At 41.9% G+C, this 20,062-nt stretch overlaps 5 protein-coding genes across 5 annotated transcripts; all 5 read left to right on the plus strand.

Annotated features, from left to right (window-relative positions):
* The first annotated feature begins 356 nt into the window (after positions 1 to 356).
* Positions 357 to 5,709, plus strand: LOC122984219 (olfactory receptor 4D1-like). The gene is made up of 4 exons (XM_044354553.1): positions 357 to 1,478; positions 4,595 to 4,743; positions 4,831 to 5,052; positions 5,695 to 5,709. The coding sequence occupies exons 1-4, from the start codon at positions 917 to 919 to the stop codon at positions 5,707 to 5,709; spliced, it is 948 nt and encodes a 315-aa protein (XP_044210488.1). The 5' UTR covers positions 357 to 916.
* A 232-nt stretch (positions 5,710 to 5,941) lies between these two features.
* LOC122984381 lies at positions 5,942 to 7,347 on the plus strand. Its single transcript, XM_044354783.1, has one exon. The coding sequence runs from the start codon at positions 6,111 to 6,113 to the stop codon at positions 7,050 to 7,052; it is 942 nt and encodes a 313-aa protein (XP_044210718.1). The 5' UTR covers positions 5,942 to 6,110; the 3' UTR covers positions 7,053 to 7,347.
* A 641-nt stretch (positions 7,348 to 7,988) lies between these two features.
* LOC122984380 (olfactory receptor 10G4-like) lies at positions 7,989 to 10,067 on the plus strand. Its single transcript, XM_044354781.1, has one exon. It carries the CDS (start codon positions 8,539 to 8,541, stop codon positions 9,463 to 9,465), a length of 927 nt encoding a protein of 308 aa, XP_044210716.1. The 5' UTR covers positions 7,989 to 8,538; the 3' UTR covers positions 9,466 to 10,067.
* A 3,444-nt stretch (positions 10,068 to 13,511) lies between these two features.
* LOC122984142 lies at positions 13,512 to 15,353 on the plus strand. Its single transcript, XM_044354471.1, has one exon. The coding sequence runs from the start codon at positions 13,742 to 13,744 to the stop codon at positions 14,543 to 14,545; it is 804 nt and encodes a 267-aa protein (XP_044210406.1). The 5' UTR covers positions 13,512 to 13,741; the 3' UTR covers positions 14,546 to 15,353.
* Positions 15,354 to 15,603: 250 nt separating this feature from the next.
* LOC122984518 (olfactory receptor 4D1-like) lies at positions 15,604 to 17,289 on the plus strand. Its single transcript, XM_044355017.1, has one exon. It carries the CDS (start codon positions 16,158 to 16,160, stop codon positions 17,082 to 17,084), a length of 927 nt encoding a protein of 308 aa, XP_044210952.1. The 5' UTR covers positions 15,604 to 16,157; the 3' UTR covers positions 17,085 to 17,289.
* The last annotated feature ends 2,773 nt before the right edge of the window (positions 17,290 to 20,062 follow it).

The raw sequence follows: 20,062 nt of genomic DNA on the forward strand, positions 1-20,062 counted from the left end.
TTAAAACTGAATAAAAGTCAATTTATGACAGTTTCTGGCGCACAACCACAACGCCCACCAAGTATTATCTTGTATGCATATACTCTTTGGTAGACGCCATTGTGGTGGACAACCACAACACCAACATATGCATCTTGAGCACGTATACTCTTTGGTAGAGGAGATATGACGCTATTGACAGGCGACCAAATAAAATTGACCATTACCTTGATTCAAATTATGGATTTCTTAGGATTATTTCCAAATTGTTGGAAACATTTGGGATAATGTAAGTATATAACTGAACAAATTATATAACATAGGTCTAGTTGCTTTTAGACATTTTAATGCGGAATAGTTACATATTATGGCTTTAAATAAATATGACAATATACTGTAAGTCATAATCCAGAGTTTTCTTGTTTATTTTTCAGTACAAACAACTAAGAGTTCCACTGTGATGACAGATAATATTGTGCACAAGTGTATTTAATAAGGTATAGTTTGATTAATCATGACTGAGGTAAATGTGACAATTAATTGTGATATTTATTTTATGTGATATTGTCCAGCCGTATTTTGCAGATAAATGACTATCTAGGATATAGGATTCCAGATGTTGATAATTAGAATAAACTAACTAACTAGTAGCTCAAATTAGCTGGCATCAGTATCCAATGTGATTGGACAATGGGGCTGTCCAATGAAAACTTACCGTTCAGCTGAGCCTTAACACCTTAAATCCTGGAAGCTGCTTGGTAAACTCCATTGTTGGTTTTAGAGAAAGCTGTTCGACTGAGCTCAGGTGGAGTTACATTTTTCAAATCTGATTACAAGTGGCTGTTTATGATATATATTGAATGATCTTTTGCTTTAAGAAGAGTATTTTCATCAACTTCTTTTTTGCTATTTTGGTCATCTTGATATTTTGTTGAATATGCCTTTACAGAATGCTTCAATCAAAGTAACAGAATTTATTATAGGTGGTTTTGAGAAAACTGAAAAGCCTTTTGTGGTTGGTGTGGTTATATTAATTACCTATGTTCTTGCTGTATTAGCCAATATAATGAACATCCTCTTCATCATATATGACAAGCGATTACACAAACCAATGTATCTTCTGATTTGCAATCTTGCTGTTGTTGATATACTGTACAGCTCCAGTGCCAGTCCAACAATGATTGGGGTTCTAGTTGCTGGTGTTAAAACCATATCCTATGTGCCATGCTTCATTGAAATGTTTGCTTTCCACTTGGGAGGGGTAATGGAGACATTTGCTTTATCGATTATGGCATTTGATCGATTGATTGCTATTAGTTGTCCATTTAAGTACCACAGTTATTTAACAAATGTGCGCACTCTTGTCCTTACATATATCCTGTGGATTGTTGCCTGTGCTATTGTGTCCGGTATTTCAGCAACTCTGCTACCTCTCCCTCACTGCTACTCAAAGCTGAAGTACACTTTCTGTGACTATCCTGCCATAATACGAACTACATGTGTTGATCCCACACCCTATTTCAATGAGGGGTCCATCATAGTGTTTTTAATTTTATTTTTCACTTTCACATTTATTTGCCTGTCATACATTTTGATCATATTTTTTGTTAAAGTATCCACAAATAGTAACAAAAGGAAAATGGGCAGCACTTGTTTGAGTCACTTGGTTGTGGTAACGTGTTATTACTGTCCAGTATTTATTCTCATGGTCTTGACCAGGTTGGGTGTGGTATTAACTCTTGAGGCTCGCCATGGCTTAATGATCGGGACCATCCTCGGTCCATCTCTTGTAAATCCTTTTGTGTACTGTCTTAGGACAAAAGAAATTAGATGTAAGATTTTTGGAATTTTCAAAAACAGCTGAGACATTTCAGTAGATCCTCATGAATTGTCAATTTGTTAATACTTTATTATGGAAGATGCATCCTTTTATGGTATAAGTATTTTGTTAAAATGACTGAATGATTCATCCATGTATTTTATGAACTGTCAATCCTGTTCAGGGTTGTAATGGACAGAATCTTATCCCAACAAACATTGGCTGAGAGGCAGTCTCCATCCCTGACAGGTCTGCAATCTATTGACAAACACAGTCACACTCACATGTTCACATGCCAGCAATTTAGACTGTCTTCTTAACCTAACCTGCATGTCTTTTGACTGTGAGAGGAAACTGGAGGAAACCCACACAGAACCAAGGAAAAACATGCAAACTCTGTCACAACTTCCCCCTGCCACTTGATGGAATATATTATGAAGCAAATATGTTGTATAACATAAGCTTTATTTGTTTTTTTCAGTGGTTTTCAATATACCAAATGCATACTTACAAGCTTTACTTATTGTCTGTAACTATGTTTATGTCAATAAACTGTATGTTGCTTTAGGTGTTTGCAAACTTTCATAAAACTTTTTAAAAAAGTAATCATGGTAAAAAGAACTGATGAGTTAAGGATGTTGAAGTTAATTTTTAATTCAGAACCTTTAAATTAAAAAAATCAAATTCATATTCAGTTTGATCCTTTTTTCACTTAAACCTTTTGCTTATTTGGTTGTTTTTCAATCTTCTACTTCAGTCTTTATGGAAAACATGCAAAAGCGCTTCCTGCATTTGCTTCTTTAATATATATACAGTACATAATTTAGCCTTGATTACCCTTATATTCGGATTTTACTTTGTAGAACATTTGCAAGATTTTTTTGCATATTTGTTTTAGATCTTAAAGCCATGTGTTAGCATTAGTTTATAAGAACTTTATTTCTGAGATGGGGTCTGGAAAACTGGTGGCTTATTGCACAGGCCAGCTTCAGGCTATCTGACAAGAACTTAATTAGATACCAGTTCTGTCTCACAGTCTGACTTGTCCATTCCCTTGTTAGTTTCATCGTGCAAACGGCTACAAATTACTGTCATCATCACCTTGAATCTGCTATATTAAAAAAAGTGACCCATTCATTGGGCCACAGGTGGCATGGACTGCTGTGGCACAGGGGAGTTATTCATAGGCCCGGCACTAGCAGTGGTTGACCCCACTGGAGCTGGATGAATTCTGTGTGGTGATTATGGGTGCATTTGTTGACCAGGACACAAAGCAATGATGACAGTGTCCATTAGCTGCATAAACATCTGATGATATGCCTGTTGCTGGGCTTGCATGGAGTCTCCTTTCATCTGCTTCCCGTTGTGCCCACAATATTTTGTCAAAAGCTTCATTCTCCTATTTTTGAAGTTTCTGCTCAGCTTGATACATTTCCACTAGCTGCCTTCTCTGTTGAGCTGTGTAAGCCTGTAGTCCACTATCAAGTAAACTAGTTTTGGCCTTGCACTTCCTTGCCTTTCACTGATTCCTACACTCTGCCCATCCTAGCCCTGCATTGATGACCTCTTTAAAAGGGGATGTGCTCTGAGGTGCAACCATTGCCTCGCTGTCTTCAGTGATGGGTATTAAAAAATTGTTTGCAGTATGGCAGGGCAACTTTTCAAACCAACCTTATTTTAGTCATATAGACATGTTCGATGAATTCATTCCTTCATACAGAATTTCCACCTGTAGTTCAAAGCGATGTATTTAACCATATGTGTTCAGTGAAGATGAAACAACTCAAGTCAAAAGAAATGCAGCTGGGGAGAAGTCCAGATGAGAACAAGCTGGTACAGAAAAAAGATGTTTTGTCAGTCATATGGGAACACTTTGGCTTCATTCAACACGATATAGGACAAACCTAAGCTTCTTGTGCTAATGTGTGATGCGAGTGTGTGGGACAGACAGAGAAAGAGGTTGCACTCAAGACAGGCATGCAGGTATGCTGGATGTTAGCAATGAACTGTAAATGTAGCACAGAATCTTCAGTATTAGCTACAGTTTGTCAAAAAAGAAATGCTACAACTCTTCAACAACCAAGTGAAGTTCACTAGTTTTGTTTACCAGCAGAAGAATATGTTGACAGCTACAACTTAGCCCTGAGTCTGTAAAGCATTCAGCTTCCTGACCACTTCCTCTGGGAAGCTGGGGCTCATTCATCTGTTACAAAAGCATTTGTTGAAATAATGTCACTCTAAAAGATCTGGCTAATAAGCAAATGAGAAAATTCCTGAAAGTGTTATTCAAATTTATTTATATTGCTTATTTTGACATTTGCAACATATGTTAAATGGCTATATTTTACTTTGAATTTCCTATTTTAGCAAAAAAATATCTACAATTGTTCTTATATGTTAAACACACAGTATGTAATTTCTAACGCTAGGGGTCTCTAAATTAAAACAATAAGAAAAGATGGAGTTTGATGACGTTGTGAAGTAGTTTGGGAGTTGTTGTCTTCATTGTTAAACAACCAGCTTCTCCAGGTTAGGATTACCTCAGTGTTCATCGTTCAGGATGTTCTATCTCACACAGGCTCCGCCCTCTACTGGACTCTATGGGTAATACTCCTCTCCAATCACACACAGTCATTCACTGAAATTTGTATGTACGTAGCTGGCTTATCAGGATGCGCCTACCAATTACGTGCACAATTACGTCCCGCACCCTACGTAAGCAGCGTCTTGCTGTCTCTCACCGTACTCTCTTCTTCAACGACGGCCAATCAGCTTGCTGATCTCTTTTTTGTCCAGGGATGGAGTTGCCAGTAATTGCTCACTCCTGCCCGCTGTGTCCTGTCCTTATCACCGCCACCACCACCGCCGCTGCCAGACATTACTTCTGCTTTGAGTGCTTTGGATGGGACCATGCAGAGAGTGGCATGATGCAGCCACCGCCCTGTGTACTCTGCTGGGTGCTTCCTTCAGATTAACGCTAGAAGCGGAAGGAACATTTTCAACATTGTCACGTCTCATTCCGCTGTGACGAGAGCTGGCCAGAGCTTGAGATAGAGCTCCGTGGGAAAGATGAAATTACCATTTACCCTGGCACTCTGCTGCCACTGCTGTCAAATGCCTCAGCTAAGACACTCCAAGCAGCTTCTGCCATGGATGAGGAAGACAATCTCTCATCTGTCTCAGCAACTTCGCTGACCTATGGAAATCTGCCGCCACCGTCCGTTTGCCTGGATTTCCTGAAAGTTATGACCATGGTAGCTGAGCGTGTTGGGTTCCCTTGCCCCCCCCATTCCCTCTCAAACCGGTCAGCCCATGAAGGATTTGGATCAGCCAGCGCAGCATATGTCCTTGGGAAACTGTAACGCGGTGAGTAGAATTATATGTATTCACAGGAATAATGCTGCACGCCCACACTGACCGGAGTGAGATGATTTCATGTGTCAGCTCTGTCTCCTGCTGTTCACGTGGCCCTGCTCAGGACCAGCATACACAATGCTGCACTCAGGATTATGCTAGCGCAGCTGACGCCATTACTTCCTCATTAGAAGGTAACATTGTGGTAGAGAGAAATGTGGAGTGACGGACACACCAACACAAACACAGAAGCTGTGTTAGGACAGCTAATGGTGATGCGTTCACGGACCACTCCGTCAGCTCAGCCCTTTCGGTACCAGCCCCTTTTGGGCCAATCTTCCATTTATGAAAGGTTTTTGCGGTGGAGAGGGCCAAAGCAGAGTTTCACAGCTTCCTGGCTGCCGCCCCCCAGATGACCACCTGTCCCCTGACACAGTTTTGCAAGGAATGCTGTCACAGCTGTGTGTTGTCAGAGTGGATGGATAAAACACTGAGACTGGGTTATTCTTTTCAGTTCTCCTGTGTTCCTTCTCTGTTCTCAGGCATCAAAGAGATAAATCTGTCCTTCCAAGAGGAAATAGATTTTCTCTCTAAAGGAACTCAGGACCTGTTAAAAAACAGGCTGTCTGGGTCTTTCCCACTCACAACAGACAGAAGGGATTTTACTCCACATACTTCTTGGTTCCCAAGAAGACAGGAGATTTCATACCCATTGTAGATCTTCACACTCTGAACCAATGCATCGCCAGAAAGATGTTCCTCATGCTGACCATCAGGAGATTGCTGGAATCTATTCAATCAGCTGGTTCACCACCATCGACCTGAAAGTCTATTTTCATGTCGAGGTGGTGCCAAAACACAGGAAGTTCCTGCATTTTGCCTTCCAGGGGATAGCAGTAGTAGTACAACAGGCTACCTTTCGGCTACTCCCTGGCTCCCGGTATTGGACCTCATTGTCATGACCAGGTTTAGAGAACGGGCCATTTTCTACATTGCCAGATTGGTGCTGCACGTAACTCAGTTAGACTTTGCCATCAACTGGAAGATGAGTGCTCCCCAGCCATGCCAGCAAGTGCAATATCTGGGGGTTGTGCTTGATTCAGCCAGGCTGTGGGCTGCTCTGTTGGAACCCAGACGGACAGCCCTGCAGCAGGCAGTCCTTAGACTGCAGTGGGGAGTGGCACTGACAGCTTTGACTGTCATGCAGGAATTTGGGCTCATGGCAGCAGGCCATCCAGCCGTTCCATTGGGGCTCCTGCACATGTGCCGCCTGCAACGGTGGTTAGCCAGCCTGCACTTGGATCCACAGAGGCACAAGCATCACTTGGTGAACGTCCCCCTATCAGTGCAGGAGGACCTGCACTACTGGGGGTCCCTGCAGCATCTGTTGGCAGACACACCGCTAGGCCAAATGACTTCCTGCATAGCAGTGTTCACAGATGCATCCCTGACAGGGTGTGGGGGGGCACCTGTCTGGGGAGAGGTGGTGTGTGGCCTTCAGGGGAAAACCAACACATCAACCTCCTCGAACTTCAGGTGGTGCTCCTGGTTCTCTAACACTTCCTGTCTCTGGTTCAGGGGAGACATGGAGACACGACAACCGCACCACAGTCGCCTACATCAACAGGCAGGGTGGAGTCAGGTCCGCAGCCCTGTTGAAGATAGTGGAGAACCTGTTGGTGTGGCCCTCAGAACACCCTCTATCTCTGAGAGCCCTCCATGTTCGGGGTCTGGAGAACAGGGGCGCCGACCTCATGTCGAGGGACAGCCCTTTGCCAGACGAGTGGGTGCTGCATCCCAGGTTGGTGTAGCAGATTTGGAACTGGTTCGGGAGAGCGGACCTGTTAGCCAGTCAAAACAACACCCACTGCCCGCTCTTGTTCTCCCTGACACCGCATAACAATCCACCCTTGGGGGTGGATGCATTTGCACACATTCCAATGGCCAAGAATGCTGCTTTACGCCTTTCCCCCTCTTTGTCTCATTCCACTGCTGATTAAAACAGGTAAAAATACTGGATAAAGCAGTTTCACGTAAAGAAAAAAAAATCAGTGTTCCTCTGACGCAGGCACAGGATGTACAGGAGGGGTCTGTTGGCCAAGCTGCTGCTAACGTTTGCTCAGCTTGTTTCTCTGATAACTTAAGATCCAGCCGTTCAGCGTGTTTTTACTGTGAGCCAAATTATCCACAGCGGTCTCCTCCTCTCCAAACCAAACATACATGTGGAATAAAACTCGTAAAAACACTGAATAAAGCAGTTTCACATAAAAAAAATCATTGTTTCTCTGATGATGTTTGGTGGGCACAGGACGTCCGAGAGGGGCTGCTAGTTGAGCTGCTGCTAACATTTGCTTGTCTTGTTTCTCTGATAACTTAAGATCCAGACGTCCGATGACTAAAATCCTTCATCAGGTTCAAAGACATAGTTAAAAAAACACCAAGATCTAAAAAATTATCGAAAAAATGTGGCTTAAAACTGAATAAAAGTCAATTTATGACAGTTTCTGGCGCACAACCACAACGCCCACCAAGTATTATCTTGTATGCATATACTCTTTGGTAGACGCCATTGTGGTGGACAACCACAACACCAACATATGCATCTTGAGCACGTATACTCTTTGGTAGAGGAGATATGACGCTATTGACAGGCGACCAAATAAAATTGACCATTACCTTGATTCAAATTATGGATTTCTCAGGATTATTTCCAAATTGTTGGAAACATTTGGGATAATGTAAGTATATAACTGAACAAATTATATAACATAGGTCTAGTTGCTTTTAGACATTTTAATGCGGAATAGTTACATATTATGGCTTTAAATAAATATGACAATATACTGTAAGTCATAATCCAGAGTTTTCTTGTTTATTTTTCAGTACAAACAACTAAGAGTTCCACTGTGATGACAGATAATATTGTGCACAAGTGTATTTAATAAGGTATAGTTTGATTAATCATGACTGAGGTAAATGTGACAATTAATTGTGATATTTATTTTATGTGATATTGTCCAGCCGTATTTTGCAGATAAATGACTATCTAGGATATAGGATTCCAGATGTTGATAATTAGAATAAACTAACTAACTAGTAGCTCAAATTAGCTGGCATCAGTATCCAATGTGATTGGACAATGGGGCTGTCCAATGAAAACTTACCGTTCAGCTGAGCCTTAACACCTTAAATCCTGGAAGCTGCTTGGTAAACTCCATTGTTGGTTTTAGAGAAAGCTGTTCGACTGAGCTCAGGTGGAGTTACATTTTTCAAATCTGATTACAAGTGGCTGTTTATGATATATATTGAATGATCTTTTGCTTTAAGAAGAGTATTTTCATCAACTTCTTTTTTGCTATTTTGGTCATCTTGATATTTTGTTGAATATGCCTTTACAGAATGCTTCAATCAAAGTAACAGAATTTATTATAGGTGGTTTTGAGAAAACTGAAAAGCCTTTTGTGGTTGGTGTGGTTATATTAATTACCTATGTTCTTGCTGTATTAGCCAATATAATGAACATCCTCTTCATCATATATGACAAGCGATTACACAAACCAATGTATCTTCTGATTTGCAATCTTGCTGTTGTTGATATACTGTACACCTCCAGTGCCAGTCCAACAATGATTGGGGTTCTAGTTGCTGGTGTTAATACCATATCCTATGTGCCATGCTTCATTGAAATGTTTGCTTTCCACTTGGGAGGGGTAATGGAGACATTTGCTTTATCGATTATGGCATTTGATCGATTGATTGCTATTAGTTGTCCATTTAAGTACCACAGTTATTTAACAAATGTGCGCACTCTTGTCCTTACATATATCCTGTGGATTGTTGCCTGTGCTATTGTGTCCGGTATTTCAGCAACTCTGCTATATCTCCCTCACTGCTACTCAAAGCTGAAGTACACTTTCTGTGACTATCCTGCCATAATACGAACTACATGTGTTGATCCCACACCCTATTTCAATGAGGCGTCCATCATAGTGTTTTTAATTTTATTTTTCACTTTCACATTTATTTGCCTGTCATACATTTTGATCATATTTTTTGTTAAAGTATCCACAAATAGTAACAAAAGGAAAATGGGCAGCACTTGTTTGAGTCACTTGGTTGTGGTAACGTGTTATTACTGTCCAGTATTTATTCTCATGGTCTTGACCAGGTTGGGTGTGGTATTAACTCTTGAGGCTCGCCATGGCTTAATGATCGGGACCATCCTTGGTCCATCTCTTGTAAATCCTTTTGTGTACTGTCTTAGGACAAAAGAAATTAGATGTAAGATTTTTGGAATTTTCAAAAACAGCTGAGACATTTCAGTAGATCCTCATGAATTGTCAATTTGTTAATACTTTATTATGGAAGATGCATCCTTTTATGGTATAAGTATTTTGTTAAAATGACTGAATGATTCATCCATGTATTTTATGAACTGTCAATCCTGTTCAGGGTTGTAATGGACAGAATCTTATCCCAACAAACATTGGCTGAGAGGCAGTCTCCATCCCTGACAGGTCTGCAATCTATTGACAAACACAGTCACACTCACATGTTCACATGCCAGCAATTTAGACTGTCTTCTTAACCTAACCTGCATGTCTTTTGACTGTGAGAGGAAACTGGAGGAAACCCACACAGAACCAAGGAAAAACATGCAAACTCTGTCACAACTTCCCCCTGCCACTTGATGGAATATATTATGAAGCAAATATGTTGTATAACATAAGCTTTATTTGTTTTTTTCAGTGGTTTTCAATATACCAAATGCATACTTACAAGCTTTACTTATTGTCTGTAACTATGTTTATGTCAATAAACTGTATGTTGCTTTAGGTGTTTGCAAACTTTCATAAAACTTTTTAAAAAAGTAATCATGGTAAAAAGAACTGATGAGTTAAGGATGTTGAAGTTAATTTTTAATTCAGAACCTTTAAATTAAAAAAATCAAATTCATATTCAGTTTGATCCTTTTTTCACTTAAACCTTTTGCTTATTTGGTTGTTTTTCAATCTTCTACTTCAGTCTTTATGGAAAACATGCAAAAGCGCTTCCTGCATTTGCTTCTTTAATATATATACAGTACATAATTTAGCCTTGATTACCCTTATATTCGGATTTTACTTTGTAGAACATTTGCAAGATTTTTTTGCATATTTGTTTTAGATCTTAAAGCCATGTGTTAGCATTAGTTTATAAGAACTTTATTTCTGAGATGGGGTCTGGAAAACTGGTGGCTTATTGCACAGGCCAGCTTCAGGCTATCTGACAAGAACTTAATTAGATACCAGTTCTGTCTCACAGTCTGACTTGTCCATTCCCTTGTTAGTTTCATCATGCAAACGGCTACAAATTACTGTCATCATCACCTTGAATCTGCTATATTAAAAAAAGTGACCCATTCATTGGGCCACAGGTGGCATGGACTGCTGTGGCACAGGGGAGTTATTCATAGGCCCGGCACTAGCAGTGGTTGACCCCACTGGAGCTGGATGAATTCTGTGTGGTGATTATGGGTGCATTTGTTGACCAGGACACAAAGCAATGATGACAGTGTCCATTAGCTGCATAAACATCTGATGATGTGCCTGTTGCTGGGCTTGCATGGAGTCTCCTTTCATCTGCTTCCCGTTGTGCCCACAATATTTTGTCAAAAGCTTCATTCTCCTATTTTTGAAGTTTCTGCTCAGCTTGATACATTTCCACTAGCTGCCTTCTCTGTTGAGCTGTGTAAGCCTGTAGTCCACTATCAAGTAAACTAGTTTTGGCCTTGCACTTCCTTGCCTTTCACTGATTCCTACACTCTGCCCATCCTAGCCCTGCATTGATGACCTCTTTAAAAGGGGATGTGCTCTGAGGTGCAACCATCGCCTCGCTGTCTTCAGTGATGGGTATTAAAAAATTGTTTGCAGTATGGCAGGGCAACTTTTCAAACCAACCTTATTTTAGTCATATAGACATGTTCGATGAATTCATTCCTTCATACAGAATTTCCACCTGCAGTTCAAAGCGATGTATTTAACCATATGTGTTCAGTGAAGATGAAACAACTCAAGTCAAAAGAAATGCAGCTGGGGAGAGGTCCAGATGAGAACAAGCTGGTACAGAAAAAAGATGTTTTGTCAGTCATATGGGAACACTTTGGCTTCATTCAACACAGTATAAGACAAAACTAAGCTTCTTGTGTGAATGTGTGATGCGAGTGTGTGGGACAGACAGAGAAAGAGGTTGCACTCAAGACAGGCATGCAGGTATGCTGGATGTTAGCAATGAACTGTAAATGTAGCACAGAATCTTCAGTATTAGCTACAGTTTGTCAAAAAAGAAATGCTACAACTCTTCAACAACCAAGTGAAGTTCACTAGTTTTGTTTACCAGCAGATGAATATGTTGACAGCTACAACTCAGCCCTGAGTCTGTAAAGCATTCAGCTTCCTGACCACTTCCTCTGGGAAGCTGGGGCTCATTCATCTGTTACAAAAGCATTTGTTGAAATAATGTCACTCTAAAAGATCTGGCTAATAAGCAAATGAGAAAATTCCTGAAAGTGTTATTCAAATTTATTTATATTGCTTATTTTGACATTTGCAACATATGTTAAATGGCTATATTTTACTTTGAATTTCCTATTTTAGCAAAAAAATATCTACAATTGTTCTTATATGTTAAACACACAGTATGTAATTTCTAACGCTAGGGGTCTCTCAATTAAAACAATAAGAAAAGATGGAGTTTGATGACGTTGTGAAGTAGTTTGGGAGTTGTTGTCTTCATTGTTAAACAACCAGCTTCTCCAGGTTAGGATTACCTCAGTGTTCATCATTCAGGATGTTCTATCTCACACAGGCTCCACAGCCTACTGGATTCTATGGGTAATACTCCTCTCCAATCATGCACAATCGCTCACTGCAATTTGTATGTACGTAGCCAGCTTATCAGGATGCACCTACCAATTACATGCGCAATTACGTCCCGCACCCTATGTAAGCAGCGTCTTGCTGTCTTCTTCAACAACGGCCAATCAGCTTGCTGATCTCTTTTTTGTCCAGGGATGGAGTTGCCAGTAATTGCTCACTCCTGCCCGCTGTGTCCCGTCCTCATCACTGCCACCACCGCCACGGCTGCCAAGCATTACCTCTGCTTTGAGTGCCTTGGACGGGACCACGCAGAGAGTGGCATGATGCAGCCACTGCCCTGTGTACTCTGCTGGGTGCTTCCTTCAGTTCAACACTAGAGGCGGACGGAATATTTTCGACGTCGTGACATCTCACTCCACTGTGACGAGAGCGAGCCAGAGCTAGAGATTGAGCTCCGTGGGAAAGATGAAATCACCATTCACCCTGGCCCTCTGCCACCACTGCTGCCAGATGCCTTGTCTAAGACACTCTGAGCAGCTTCTCTGATGGATGATGAAGACAATCTCTCATCTGTCTCAGCAACTTCGCTGACCTTCAGAAATCTGCCACCACCGTCCGTTTACCAGGATTTCCTGAAAGTTATGACCATGGTAGCAGAGCGTGTTGGGTTCCTTTGTCCCCCCCATTCCCTCCCAAGCTGGTCAGCCTGCTCCATGAAGGATTTTATTATTTATTTTTTGGACCGGCAAGCGCAGCACGTCTCCCTGGGAAACTGTGACGCGGTGAGCAGGATTATATCTATTCACAGGAATAACGCTGCACGCCCACACTGGCCGGAGTGAGATGATTTCATGTGTCAGCTCTGTCTCCTGCTGTTCACACGGCCCTGCTTGGGACCGGCATACACAATGCTGCACTCAGGATTATGCTAGCGCAGCTGACGCCATTACTTCCTCATTAGAAAGTAACATTGTGGTAGAGAGAAATGTGGAGAGTGACGGATTTACCAACACAAACACGGAAGCTGTGTTAGGACAACTGATGGTGATGTGTTCATGAGCCACTCCGTCAGCTCGGCCCTTTCGGTACTGGCCCCCCTTGGGTCAATCTTCCATTTATGAAAGGTTTTTGTGGTGGAGAGGGCCAAAGCAGAGTTTCACAGCTTCCTGGCTGCCGCCCCCCAGATGACCACCTGTCCCCTGACACAGTTTTGCAAGGAATGCTGTCACAGCTGTGTGTTGTCAGAGTGGATGGATAAAACACTGAGACTGGGTTATTCTTTTCAGTTCTGCTGTGTTCCTCCTCTGTTCTCAAGCATCAAGGAGATAAATCTATCCTTCCAAGAGGAAATAGATTTTCTCTCTGAAGAAATCCAGGACCAGTTATCGAAACAGGCTGTCTGGGTCTTTCCCACTCACAACAGACAGAAGGGATTTTACTCCACATACTTCTTGGTTCCCAAGAAGACAGGCGATTTCATACCCATTGTAGATCTTCACACTCTGAACCAATGCATCGCCAGAAAGATGTTCCTCATGCTGACCATCAGGAGATTGCTGGAATCTATTCAACCAGCTGGTTCACCACCATCGACCTGAAAGATGTGTATTTTCATATCGAGGTGGTGCCAAAACACAGGAAGTTCCTGCTTTTGCCTTCCAGGGCATAGCCTACAAGTGCAACAGGCTACCGTTCGGCTACTCCCTGGCTCCCGGCACCGGACCTCATTGTCATGGCCAGGTCCAGAGAATGGGCCATTTTCCACACTGCCAGATTGGTGCTGCACCTAACTCAGATAGACTTTGCCATCAACTGGAAGAAGAGTGCCCCCCAGCCATGCCAGCATGTGCAATATCTAGGGGTTGTGCTTGATTCGGCCAGGCTGTGGGCTGCTCTGTCGGAACACAGACGGACAGCAGTCCCAGTCCTCAGACTGCAGTGGGGAGTGGCACTGACAGCTTTGACTGTCATGCAGGAATATGGGCTCATGGTAGCAGGCCATCCAAATGTTCCATTGGGGCTTCTGCACATGTTCCGCCTGCAACGGTGGTTAGCCAGCCTGCGCTTGGATCCACAGAGGCACAAGCATCACTTGGTGAACGTCCCCCTATCAGTGCAGGAGGACCTGCACTACTGGGGGTCCCCGCAGCATCTGTTGGCAGACACACCATTAGGCCAAATGACTTCCTGCATAGCAGTGTTCACAGATGCATCCCTGACAGGGTGTGGGGGGGCACCTGTCTGGGGAGAGGTGGTGTGTGGCCTTCAGGGGAAAACCAACACATCAACCTCCTCGAACTTCAGGTGGTGCTCCTGGTTCTCTAACACTTCCTGTCTCTGGTTCAGGGGAGACATGGAGACACGACAACCGCACCACAGTCGCCTACATCAACAGGCAGGGTGGAGTCAGGTCCGCAGCCCTGTTGAAGATAGTGGAGAACCTGTTGGTGGGGGCCTCAGAACACCTTCTATCTCTGAGAGCCCTCCATGTTCGGGGTCTGGAGAACAGGGGCGCCAACCTCATGTCGAGGGATAGCCCTTTGCCAGACGAGTGGGTGCTGCATCCCAGGTTGGTGTAGCAGATTAGGAACTGGTTCGGGAGAGTGGACCTGTTCGCCAGTCAAAACAACACCCACTGCCCACTCTTGTTCTCCCTGACGCTGCACGATAATCCACCCTTGGGGGTGGATGCATTTGCACACATACCAGGGCCAAGAATGCTGCTTTACGCCTTTCCCCCTCTTTGTCTCATTCCCCTGTTGATTAAAACAGGTAAAAATACTGGATAAAGCAGTTTCACGTGAAGAAAAAAAAAAATCAGTGTTCCTCCGACGCTGTTCGGCAGGCACAGGATGTACAGGAGGGGCTGTTAGCCAAGCTGCTGCTAACGTTTGCTCAGCTTGTTTCTCTGATGCATGTTTTTACTGTGAGCCAAATTATCCGCAGCGGTCTCCTCCTCTCCAAACCAAACATACATGTGGAATAAAACTCGTAAAGACACTGAATAAAGCAGATTCACATAAAAAAACTTGTTTCTACGATGATGTTTGGTGGGCACAGGACGTCTGGGAGGGGCTGCTAGTCAAGCTGCAGCAAATGTTTGCTTGGCTTGTTTCTCTGATAACTTAAGATCCAGACGTCCGATGACTAAAATCCTTCATCAGGTTCAAAGACATAGTTAAAAAAACCACCAAGATCTAAAAAATTATGGTAAAAATGTGGCTTAAAACTGAATAAAAGTCAATTTATGACAGTTTCTGGCGCACAACCACAACACCCACCAAGTATTATCTTGTATGCATATACTCTTTGGTAGACGCCATTGTGGTGGACAACCACAACACCGACATCTTGTGCACGTATACTCTTTGGTAGAGGAGATATGACGCCATTGACAGGCGACCAAATGAAATTGACCATTACCTTGATTCAAATTATGGATTTCTCTGGGTTGGAAAATTGTTGGAAACATTTGGGATAATAGTAGTAGATAAAAGTATATAACTGAACAAATTATATATTATAGGTCTAGTCGCTTTTAGACATTTTAATGCGGAATAGTTACTTTAAACTTTAAATAAATATGACAATATACTGTAAGTCATAATCCAGAGTTTTCTTGTTTATTTTTCAGTACAAACAACTAAGAGTTCCACTGTGATGACAGATAATATTGTGCATAAGTGTATTTGATAAGGTATAGTTTGATTAATCATGACTGAGGTAAATGTGACAATTAATTGTGATATTTATTTTATGTGCTTTTGTCCAGCCGTGCTTTGCAGATAAATGACTATTTATCTAGGATATAGGATTCCAGATGTTGATAATTAGAATAAGCTAACTAACTAGTAGCTCAAGTTAGCTGGCATCAGTATGCAGTATCCAGTGTGATTGGACAATGGGGCTGAACAATGGAAACTTACTTTTCAGCTGAGCCTTAAAACCTTAAATCCTGGAAGCTGTTTGGTAAACTCCACTGTTGGTTTTAGAGAAAGCTCTTACACTGAGCTCAGGCGGAGTTACATTTTTCAAATCTGACTACAACTGGCTGTTTATGATATATATTGAATGATATTTTGCTTTAAGAAGAGTATTTTCACCAACTTCTTTTTAGCTATTTTTGTCATCTTGATATTTTGTTGAATATGCCTTTACAGAATGCTTCAATCAAAGTAACAGAATTTATTATAGGTGGTTTTGACAAAACTGAAAAGCCTTTTGTGGTTGGTGTGGTTATATTAATTGCCTATGTTCTTGCTATATTAGCCAATATAATGAACATCCTCTTCATCATATATGACAAGCGTTTACACAAACCAATGTATCTTCTGATTTGCAACCTTGCTGTTGTTGATATACTATACACGTCCAGTAGCAGTCCAACAATGATTGGAGTTCTAGTTGCTGGTGTTAAAACCATATCCTATGTGCCATGCTTCATTGCAATGTTTGCTTTCCACTTGGGAGGGGTAATGGTGACATTTGCTTTATCGATTATGGCATTTGATCGATTGATTGCTATTAGTTGCCCATTTAAGTACCACAGTTATTTAACAAATGTGCGCACTCTTGTCCTTACATATATCCTGTGGATTGTTGCCTGTGGTTTTGCGTCCTATCTGCAAGCAATCCTGATACCTCTCCCTCACTGCCACTCAAAGCTGAAGCATAATTTCTGTGAATTTGCTGCCATAATACGAACTACATGTGTTGATCTCACACCCTATTTCAATCTGGTTGCCGTTATAGTATTTATTTATTTATTTTTCACTTTCACGTTTATTTGCCTGTCATACATCTTGATCATATTTTTTGTTAAATTATCCTCAAATAGTAACAAAAGGAAAATGGGCAGCACTTGTTTGAGTCACTTGATTGTGGTAATGTGTTATTACTGTCCAGTATTTGTTATCGTTGTCTTGACCAGGATGGGTGTGGTATTAACTCTTGAGGCTCGCCATGGCTTATTGATCGGGACCATCCTCGGTCCATCTCTTGTAAATCCTTTTGTGTACTGTCTTAGGACAAAAGAAATTAGATGTAAGATCTTGGGAATTTTCAAAAGCAGTTGAGACATTTCAGTAGATCCTCATGAATTGTCAATTTGTTAATACTTTATTATGGAAGATGCATCCTTTTATGATCTAAGTAATATGATATAATGATGGAATCATTCATCCATGTATTTTCTGAACTGTTAATCCTGTTTAGGGTTGTAATGGACAGAAGCTAATCCCAACAAACATTGGCTGAGAAGCAGTCTACATCCCGGTCAGGTCAGCTATCTATTGACAAACACAGTCACACTTACATGTTCACAGCAATTTAGACTTTCCAGTCAACCTAACCTGCATGTCTTTTGACTGTGGGAGGAAACTGGAGGAAACCCACACAGAGCCAAGGAAAAACATGCAAACTCTCTCACAACTTCACCGTGCCACTTGATGGAATATATTATGAAGCAAATATGTTGTATATCAAAAGCTTTATTTGTTTTTTTCTGTGCTTTTCAGTATACCAAATTCATACTTACAAGCATTACTTATTGTCTGTAACTATGTTTATGTCAATAAACTATATGCTGCTGTAGGTGTTCGCAAACTTTCCTCAAACCTTTAAAAAAAGTAATCATGGTAAAAAGAACTGATGAGTTAATAATGTTGAGGTTAATTTTTGATTCAAAACCTTTAAATTAAAAAATCATCAAATTTAGGGTGGTTGAGGCTGTGTGCTTGTGCTTATCATCTAAATTCCCACATTTGGCAAAATATTTTTCTGAGCCAGAGAAGTAAAGTGGAACTCCCTATTTGCTGTATGTCTAACTAGAAGAAGTTGCCTGAGGTCCAGAAGATTTTCACCAGCTCTAATCCTTGAAATATGGCCAATACTTACTGAGATTTGTGAAGTCTGTGTCAGCACTGATCAAGGCATCTCTTGATTGATCCATATCATCTATAGTATATGAAGCCATATTCAGTTTGATCCTTTTTTCACTGAAACCTTTTGCTTATTTGATTGTTTTTCAATCTTCTACTTCAGTCTTTATGGAACACATGCTAAAGTCTCTCCTGCATTTGCTTATTTAACGTATATACAGTACATAATTTAGCCTCGATTACCCTTGTATTAGAATTTTACTTTGTAGCACATTTGCAGGATTTGTTTGCATATTTGTTTGAGGTTTTAAAGCCATGTGTTAGCATTACTTTATAAGAATGTTATTTCTGGGATGGGGTCTAGTAAACTGGTGGTTTTTGAAAGGCAGTGTTCATTGCACAGGCCAGCTTCAAGCTATCTAACAAGAACTTGACTAGATACCAGTTTTGTCTCACAGGCTGAATTGTCCATTTTCTTGTTAGTTTCATTGTGCAAATGGCTACAAATTACTGTCATTGTCACCTTGAATCTGCTATATTTAAAAAGTGACCCAAAAGATAACTCAACAATGTACATATGTGGCCAACAGTAAACTATGTATATACTATAAACATTATCAAGTAATATACAGTAAATAAGTGAAAACAGCATTGTCACTGAGTGGGTGTATAACCCTCTATAAAAACAATAACAAATTTGTTTTATACATCTACTGCATGGTAATTCAATTTTTGCAAGGTGTGAGCAATTCTCTGGTTTTGGAGCCAGTTCACCTTCAGTGTCAGTGGATGGTTGCATTAGCTGCTGAGACATTGGCATAGTTGCAGGCATCATTCATTGGGCCACAGGTGGCATGGACTGCTGTAGCACAGGGGAATTATTCATAGGCCAAGCACTAGCAGTGGTTGACCCCACTGGAGCTCCCACCCCTGTTCAAGTTCATGTTGTGTGTGTGTTTGTGTGCATTACGCTAAAAACGCTGATCACGCTATATTTATTGAAAATGTTGAAAATGTTTTAATAAAAACAAATCATATTTTCCAAAGAGCACTATCCTCCGCCTTCCCCTCTCCATCCTCTCCGGCTCTCTGTGATGCTGGGATGATAACGGCTCAGCAGCCCATCGCAGAGTCTGTGTAATACTGTAAGCACCTGGTCTGCCAGCACCCCTGCCTCTCGTCTCTCTGTCAGAGAAGCAGACAGTGGGAGGCTTTGTTTAACTGCACACGGTGTGAGTCAAAAAAAGTCCAGTGCTGAGTGCATTCATGAGCGCTATGTAAGGCATGATGTGGTGAGAAAAACACACATCCTGCCCAACATAGCGACACTCAAAAGTGGGTTTGTGTCTCACTGTGCTGGCCAGTACCGTTATTTTTCGGACTGGCCAGCACAGCACATCCCCCAGGAAACTGTGACGTGGTGAGGGGCGTTATAATCATTCACAGGAATAACGCCACGCACCTGCACACTGACTGAGGCGAGAGGACTTCATGTGTCGGCTCTATCTCCCGCTGTTCACACCACCCTGCTCGGGAAGCTGCGTACACAGTGCTTCACTCGGGGTCATGTTAGCGCGGCTGACAGTGTGACTTCCTCATTAGAAAGTAACGCCATGGGACGGCTCATGCACTGTGGAAAGTAGACACCCAGCATGCTCTGCTCCTCTCCGGTTATTTCTGTGAGAAATGTGGAGAGTGACGGACGCACCAACACAAACAAGGAAGCTGTGTCAGGAAAGTTGACAGTGATGCGTTCACGGACCGCTCTGTCACCTTGGCCCTTTCGATGCCAGCTCCCCTTGGGCCAATCTTCCATTTATGGAAGGTTTGGCGGTGGAGAGGGCTGAAGCAGAGTATCACAGCCTCCTGGCTGCCGCCCCCTAGATGACCGCCCGTCCCCTGACGCAGTTTTATGAGGAACGCTGTCACAGCTGTGTGTTGTCGAAGTGGATGGACAAAACACAGACTGAGTTATTCTCTTCAGTTCTGCCATGTTCCTCCTCCGTTCTCAGGTGTCAAGGAGATAAATCTATCCTCCCAAGAGGAAATATATTTTCTCTCCGAAGACATCCAGGACCTGTTATCGAAACAGGCTACATTTATCATTCCCACTCATGACAGACAGAAGGGGTTTTACTCCGCGTACTTGGCAGCCCAGCCCTGATCCATTCCCC

Source organism: Thunnus albacares, chromosome 6 (assembly GCF_914725855.1).
Source record: "Thunnus albacares chromosome 6, fThuAlb1.1, whole genome shotgun sequence".
In the NCBI taxonomy this organism is placed as follows: domain Eukaryota; kingdom Metazoa; phylum Chordata; class Actinopteri; order Scombriformes; family Scombridae; genus Thunnus; species Thunnus albacares.